This window comes from Alligator sinensis, unplaced genomic scaffold, assembly GCF_000455745.1.
Source record: "Alligator sinensis unplaced genomic scaffold, ASM45574v1 scaffold517_1, whole genome shotgun sequence".
NCBI lineage: Eukaryota > Metazoa > Chordata > Crocodylia > Alligatoridae > Alligator > Alligator sinensis.
This window is the reverse complement of record NW_005842236.1, coordinates 355,911-364,477: the sequence shown is the minus strand read 5'-3', so window position 1 is coordinate 364,477 and position 8,567 is coordinate 355,911. Positions and strand designations below refer to the sequence as shown.

The window sequence follows — 8,567 nt, the reverse complement described above, 5'->3', positions numbered from 1 at the left end:
ATTCAAAAAGGATGTGGAGAAGCTTGAGAGAGCCCAGAGAAGAGCCACGCACATGATCAGAGGTCAGGGAAGCAGACCCTACGATAACAGGCTGAGAGCCATGGGGCTTTTTAGCCTGGAAAAGTGCAGGCTCAGGGGTGATCTGATGGCCACCTATAAGTTTATCAGGGGTGACCACCAGTATCTGGGGGAATGTTTCTTCACCAGAGCGCCCCAAGGGATGACGACTAGGTCGAACGGTCATAAACTACTACAAGACCGTTTCAGGCTGGACATAAGGAAGAATTTCTTTACTGTCCAAGCCCCCAAGGTCTGGAACAGCCTGCCACCGGAGGTGGTTCAAGCGCCTACATTGAACACCTTCAAGAGCAAACTGGATGCTTATCTTGCTGGGATCCTATGACCCCAGCTGACTTCCTGCCCTTTGGGCAGGGGGCTGGACTCGATGATCTTCCGAGGTCCCTTCCAGCCCTAATGTCTATGAAACTTTGCTTGTCTCAAAGTGAAAATGAAAACCTGAGAATTTCTTGTCCATGAAATGTTCTTTGTTGATGAAGCTGCAATTGTTAGTCATTCAGAAGCAGGACTGTAAAGTCTCATGGATCACCTTTTCTTGTGCTTGTGGTGATTTTCAGTCTGACCATTAGCCTAAAGAAGACAGTAGTCATGGGTCAACAAGTTGACCACCCTCCTGAAGTTAAAATAAGTGATGATAAAAGCCTGGAAATGGTTGAAAAATTCACTTACTTGGGCTCCATCATCTCGCAAAATTTTGTCTTGGGAGCTGAAATTAACACTCATATAAGAAAGGCAAGCGATGGCTAAGCTTCAAAAGAGAGTTTGGAAAAACAGCGCTCACTATGTCAACAATGATGTCCAGCTATAGCAGTTGTGTATTTAGCTCTCTATTGTATGGCAGTGAAACATGGACTCCTTATGCTAAGGAAGAAAGAAAATTGAACCATTTCCATTTTTGGATGTCTTTACAGTATCTTGGGCATAACATGGCATGACAATCTGTAACTTCACTACTCTGGAATAGGCCAAGATACCCAGTATGTTTATGCTTCTAAGACAGACACACCTCTGTTGGTTAGGACATGGAGATTTGACCATTGCTTATACAATTCACAAGGAGATACTCTATGGTGAGCTGGTCACTGGCAGATGTCACTTTGGATGGCCCAGACTCTGTTTGGTTGATTATCTGCAAAAAAAACCTTTTGTGAGCTGTATTGATGGCCAACACCAGGAATCAATCACTTTGGACCACTATATGTGGAAAGCTGCCATGAAGCAAGGCCTACATCACTTCAAGATGAAGAGGGTCAGTGATGAGCTAGAGAAGAGGCATCATAGGCAAGCAAGACAAAATAGTATTTGGCATGCCAGTGCAAGCTCAACTGAGTTTGTATGTGCAAGTTGCTGGAGGGTCCAGCTGCTGTGCATTGGACTCTTCAGCCAGTCAAGAAGGTGTGATACCCTGTAACCCACGAAAGGTGCAGTCCCCATGGTCTTCTAGACTGATGCCTGACAATGACAGACAGTCAAAAAGCCCAAGGCTGAATCAATTCAACCTTTGCAGGTTAATCTAGGCTGCATAGATTGAATTGATAAGCAAGTGAACAGACATCCACTTTTGATTCCAGAAATGTAGCCATATGCCTGCAGTGGCTTGGGCCAGAAGCTGTGGGTATTAGAACACACCTCCCTGCTTGGCTGGAGCAGATGGCTTAGGCCAAGGCTAGCCTGCCCATCCTATGAGTCAGGGTTTGTGGGGGAGGTGCAAAGTATCCTGGGATGCTGGGGGACTCTAATTGCCTACAGACATTTAGGGGCCATGCTCTAACTCCTGGTGTTTTTCACACCTGGTGCTCCCCTCTCAGCCAGTCCCATTTCTGTGACTGCAGGAGTGAGTTTGGCCAACCAGAGAAAATTCCTCCTTTTATTCACTGAGCCAGACTTGTACCCCAGCAGTCTCAGGAGCAGGTCTGACTGAATGGAGAAAGCAGGGAGGTCACATTGCCCATTACCCAACACCATCAAGGAGAGAACAAGGGTCAAGGTGTATTTTGTCCAATGAAGTGGATCAGCTGTGCTGCAACACATCATGGCACAGCTGATCCACTTCATTCAGCAACGTCTATTTCTAACCATAGGTTCTACACACATCTTGCCCTAATACTTGTGCTTTGCTCATGAAATTTGGTCACGTGCAAATTTTTCTGGCTGTAAACTAATTGGAAGTTGGCTCTCATGTTCATCTTATAACTTTGTCTGATAATACTGCCTCCCCTGAATAGGTCTTTTTTGGAAGATGGCTGATAGAAGGCAGCCCATATGTTGTACTGTTTGATATAGCATCCGCAGCTTGGAATCTGGACAGATGGAAAGGAGAATTCTGGGATGCAAGCAACATAGGAATCCCTTTCCAGGACAGAGAGGCCAATGATGCTGTGATCTTTGGATCATTAACAGCCTGGTTCTTAAAAGAGGTACTGTTTAAGGTTTGGAATAACAATAACTTCAAACTAAAGCTGTGGAACTGTTACAGATTTGAGCCAATTTTTGGAAAGTCACTTCTAACCCATATCGTGTAGTGAGCTAAACCCCCTGATTTGTAAGCTCTCTCCAGCAACCAGAAGAGAGTTTATTCCTGAACTGGATCCAAATTGCAGCTGTTGCTGTCTCCTAATTTGCTCCATCAGTAACATCAAACACATTGTTTCCATGTAAAGCTACTTGCAAAATGTACTGTTCCTTTGAGGTCATTTTCACCCTCTGTTTTTTCTCAGTTCTCTGAGTTCTTACTGGAACCTCTTGCAGGTGCAAGTTCTCAATCTTTTCTTGTGCACAGCCAGGTGATCACAAAGAAAAGAGGTGATCACACTCAAACTATCCTTGCCTTTAGCCTTTAGTAATTCTTCAACTTGGTAGCCTCTACCTTGCCTCAAAATGCAGAGCCATGCCTGGTTATCTTAAACAAATTAGTCTTACCAGCAAAATAGAAAGAGTAGATGATTATGCTTCTCAGAGCTCCCCAGCATGTGGGGGTTGCAGACAAATGGGGATCCAGTCCAGCCTGCTCTTCTCTACACAGGTAGCCAGCCCCACTTGTATTGTCACTCAAGCAGACTAAAAGCAGGGCTGGGGTCAGTTAGAAGGCTGCCGTCTCCTTACATACAGTAGAAAGCAGGCATCTGTGGGGGAACTTCTGGGATTGATTGATAATCAGGATGTTATGTCTTTACATATTCTTTTTAATTGTTTTCAGATCTCCAGTCAAATTGATGACAAGCCTAACATAATTGCTCACTTTCATGAATGGCAAGCAGGGGTTGGTATAATCCTCACTCGATTTAGGAAACTTCCTGTTGCCACAATCTTTACTACCCATGCCACACTGCTCGGGAGATACCTGTGTGCAGCAAACATAGATTTCTACAACAATCTTGACCAGGTAAAAGTCTGTCTTCCTCTTTCCCACAAGTGACACGTCCTGTTAATTTTTCAGTGAACCTGCCATGTCTAATTAAATCATTCAACTGTTTTTTCCCTCTGTTAATGCTACCAATGCATAATTATTTCTTCCCCCAATTCATTCTTTCTCATGAGACTGGCCTATCTAGAAGCATTTTGCAAATACTAAAGTATAGCAGATTATAGTAGCCAAATCATTAGGTACTGAATGCCTTATCCAAAGCCTGGTTAAGTCAGGTGCTTTAGCACTGACATCAGTGGACAGTGGCTCAGGTTTATATTGAAGAGAACTGGAAAAGATCAGATTCCTGGGCTCAGGCAATCTATTGGTGGTCACAACACACTGTATTTCCACAGCACCTGTTATCTGTGCCTTATTGTAAAGTGTCTGTGATATTTTGAAAGGCACAAAGGCTAACTAGGTGCCAATCTACCATTGAAAGTCAGTGCATTTGAAAATCTTCCTCTTTATGATCATATAATGCTTATGATGTAACTAAGTTAGAGTAACACTGAATAAATTGGTTGCCAATTATTGTAGCATAGTAAGCAGGCATTGACTACAGAACCTTCCAACTCTGCTGTCATCTTAGATCAGGTATTTTAGCTGGTATTCACTGTTCGACAACTTTTTTTTTTTTTTAATAAAGTAAGGTTGTATAAAACAACAGTATGATATTCCAGCAATGTCTGGTTGGTTGACGTTATAAGTGACTCTCTATTTTAAAGCTATTTCTGCTTTTCCCATCCTGACCTTCCTCCCTTGTAAAGTAAGCAGAAATCCTAATGCTTTCAAATATTTAAGATTTTTTTTTTTTGCTCTCTATTTTTGGAGGAATTCAAGAGAGGTTGTTGTCAGTGGTTGTCTTCTAAATGAAAAGACCCAGTAAAATTGTTTCTTTTGGGGAATTTTTGTAGTGTCTTAATGGTTTCCGATTGTGCAATCCTCTGACAATTCCAGACTACTGTGTTGCAGCACAACATTCAAAACATCAGCAAATTTTCATTGCCCTGCTTCAGCTCAGTGCCCAGTAAATTAATTAATAGAAAGCTAGATTTGGAGATTGAAAAACACTTGGCACATTTGTCAAAGGCAGAGGTAATTACAGGTGCAAAATAACTACCATCTCTATACACAATTCACCCTCTCCAAGGCCAAATGAGGAAACTGATAACCACTGGATACTATATTTTATGACTGTCCTTACTACGAATCTTTCAAATCTTGATGGTGGCCCAAAGACAAAGTAGTGCATTGCCACCCTACTCCAGGACAGTCCTAGGGAGAAAACTGGTTCTCTCTGGGAGTATCTACACAAGACATTTACTGCACGGTTGACTAATTAACTGCACAGTAAATGTCTTGGTGTCCACATGTGTGCCCCTACTAGGGGGGCAGGCAACCAATAAACTGCAGCAGGATAGTACATGTACAAGTACTACCTTGATGCAGAGTTTTCTCATGTGCAGCAGTACACAGGTAGATGCTGCCCCGGCTGGCTGGGGAACAGCGTGCTTCAGTGGCAGGCAGCCCCCCCACTACTAGCTGGCAGGCAGCCCCCACACTGAAGCACCCTCATGCATCAGCCAGCCATGCCACAGCACGTGGAGCCTGATTTAGAGTAGTTTAGGGCTGTCAGACTGACTCCTCCTCATTCCCTGCCAGCCCAGGCTGCTCTGACTGGGCTCCATGTGCTGCACCCAAATAAACTCTGGAGCATATAGCTCCAGAGTTTATTTGTGCACATTAATCGCATGTAGAGACAGTCCCTCTGACCCCAAAGAAGTAATAGTTAATGCTGTTGCTTTTGCTCCTTCATTTTTGTCCACTACAGATCATTCTGAGCTGGTCAGCATAGGAAGGGAGAAGCCATGGCTCCGCTCAATTCCTGACAATCATACAAGGGTAGTACTTTCATGTTTACTGCCACATAACCCTGAGCACACAGTGACCAGGTTGGAGAAGCTCCTATACTCCCCTCACATGGATTTGTAATCAAGCCGAACTCTGGCTTCAATTTGTAGCATCTGATATTGTTGATCTGTCGATTTGCCCCGGCTAAAAGAAGAGCATTTTCATATGAATGCATGGAGAAAGTGGAGGCTTTCACATTTTATTAGAAGAGAAAACATTGTCATTTTGCACTTGAATATTTTCAAGTATTTAGCTTTTTTGTTGTGGCACACTTTTAAATAGAAATGTTTGGAGCAAATATTAAGGTACCAAAATAAAATGTTTTGAGGACTTTTACCCATTGTAATTAAAAATAGTTGTCCAGAAAATCCCATTTCATAAGCAAAATTCTAAATTTCAGTATTTTTTTTTTAATTTGGCAAACTTCAAGATAATTTGGACATCATAAATAAACCTATTTTTAAGACAACATCATTTTCCTCACAATAGTTTTGGAATTTTTTCTCTTTCCAATGTATATACTTAGGCCAAAGCCATGCTTTCTATCCCTGAGCAGATCTCTTGATGATGACATAAAGAGATATCAATATAAAGAGACAAATATTGCCTTGGCAGCTAGCTGGATAAATGTATGCCTAGTTTCAACTGTGTCCGTAAAACTATACCTTGCATATTAATACCTAACTCTCTCAAGTGGGAGTTAGCAATGCTTCAGGAAGGATAGTCCAAATTTACCCAGCTTAGTCTGAGGCCAGTTGCCCTTCCAACCCAACTGCCCCTGCTTCTTCTGCTGCCTGGCCACCATATGAGCAAAACTTCCTGCCACCAAAATGCAACAGAAGCCCCTGCTCCATGGGCCAAATATAACCCACAGGACATAGGTTGCTGACCCCTTGTCTAAAGGATTATTACTAATCACTGCAACTATACTAAAATTGGAGTTCCACGACTCAATTCTTCATTCTGTGCACATGGGATTTTGACATTTAAAGTGCACTAATACAGGAAATCATGCCAGACTGTTCCTCTACTGTTTCACAGATGCTTACAGTGTGTTAAGTCTCTTTCTGACAAATGTTAGCATTTACTAAGAGATCAGCTCTCTTAATGAGGGCTCCTTTAGCTGTAAAAAGGTCAACCTGGCCCAGAAGCCAGATGAGAAACATAGAGGGGTTTCTTCAGAGTACACTCATTAAATTATATGGATGGGCAGGTCTTTAGAAGATATTTTTGATGCTGTCTTTTAGTAGTAAACTATTAAGGTCAAACAAGTGATTTGTCCAGTGATAAAGACTCCCCAAGGCTTCCTTGTGTTTAACCTTTGCATGAGACAATATGTCTTTAAAGGGCATGTCACTCTTTTTCCTCTTCCAAAGTACAATACATATTTTTCCATTTTCAGGCCAATTGCAAATATACTTAAAAATAATTTAATCTCTCACTTCTGATCAGTATTTCTTGAAAATAATATATTTTTCCTTCAGCTGTAAGCACAATATCTGAGAGAGGACTGAAGCAGCTGGTACATCTTGTATGATAGATCAAAGGTGAGAACTGAAAGGCAGAAGTGAAAGAACAGGGTAAAAAGCGACTCTGAACTAAGAGACATATATACTCTATGCTTACAGCAGGGGAGATGAAACTTTACTAGCACCCATCATGGGCCAAAGGAGGATTGGTTTTGATGTACTTGAGAGAGAACCGTAGTTGGCCTGGAGTAAAATTTTCCTTGTGCAATTAAGTCAATTCAATTAAGTTTATTAAGGATTCTGGCTGAAAGCCATGCTCCTGAAAACAATATAAGACATACAACCATAATATAAATTTAAAAAAAAACCAAACAATGCATATTTAATGCAAATATAATAATAGAATAGGGCCAACCATTATAAAAGCATTATTCCGACTCCTAGAATTAACATAATCAAGTACAAATATGGTGATAAATCAGATCATGAATCTATAAAAATGGTGTGCATAGGTCCACAATTAACACAGTAAAAAACAAATATAGTGATAAACTTTATCAGTCATATCAACAGTAAAGGATGTTTAGCTCTGATTGCTTCAGCCTTGTAAACAAAAATTGCAAGATGGTTTACTAAATATGGATCTGTTTGCATGGAGGAGCCACATTAATTTCTCTGTTTGAGAAGAATATCAGTTTCTTCAGGAAAGGTGATAAATACTTTCTCCTTATGTCGTTATATAGAGGACATTCTAAGACATAATGAATAGTGATTTCCAAAACTCCTAGACAGGCTGGGCAACATCTTTTAGCCCTTGGAATGGAAAGTCTACATCCAGCCAAAACAGCTGTGAGCATCTGTTTGGTCCTGAGTCTAGCCAAAGACGTTTGCCATTTATTGTTGAGATCCAGCTGTAAATACCTTTCTCCCCCCCACAATCTAATTTCCAAAGAATATATAGAGGGGTGATGCAAGTAGCCCTGGCCACTGCAAAATCATTCTGCCTGGCAATATCTCGGAACCTCTGGAAAATCCAGACCTTTTCTATGTGGGAGTCTTTCATTGTCTTTGACATAATGTCCCATCCCAGAAAATGCAAAAGTCCAGGAAAGAAAAGCTAGCCAGGGAGATTGAAGAGAGAGGGGATTATTGAAGTCTTCTGTATAGCACAATTTGGGCAAGTGAGACTGTAGAAGAGGCATACTTTTAAACCAGAATCCTGCCATTCTAATAATAATAATATTAGTTAAAATGGAATCTAATCCCGTCTCTAATCTAAAGAAGGATGCAGGAGTTGAAGCAGGAAGACCCAAAAGAGCCCTGAGAAACTTATTTTGAGGTATGTCTACATCATTACTGGTGGCATAGCCCCATACTTCAGCGCCATACAGGATCTGAGATGCAACTTTGGCTTCATATGCTAATATGGGAACTTGGTCTGATTGACCTGCTGTGGTCTCATAAAATTTCTTTATAGCCACTGCTGATTGGGCTGTGTTACCAAATCTGCCCATTACTTTGGGGTGTGCTCATTTATTAGGGATAGTTTCTAGGGTCTTGGTGATTCTGTCAATGTGCTGCTTGTGTTACTATATGGAGCTGTATTTCTCCCTTCTGCAAGCCCTCACCCCCAGTGGAGCTATCTTGCAGGACTCAATCTCAATGGGCTGGGTTCCTCCAGTCACCAAATCAGTCATACACAC

General features: G+C 41.6%; 1 protein-coding gene across 5 annotated transcripts in view; it reads left to right on the top strand.

Moving 5' to 3' along the window:
• Positions 1–8,567, top strand: part of GYS2 (glycogen synthase 2) — a 99,172-nt gene that overhangs the window by 45,301 nt on the left and 45,304 nt on the right. For all 5 annotated transcript variants that reach the window (XM_025208545.1, XM_014521648.2, XM_006027344.3 and 2 more), the window contains exons 3-4: positions 2,304–2,495; positions 3,275–3,460. In XM_025208545.1, coding sequence (XP_025064330.1) covers positions 2,304–2,495; positions 3,275–3,460 — 378 coding nt within the window. The remainder of the gene's footprint in view (positions 1–2,303; positions 2,496–3,274; positions 3,461–8,567) is intronic.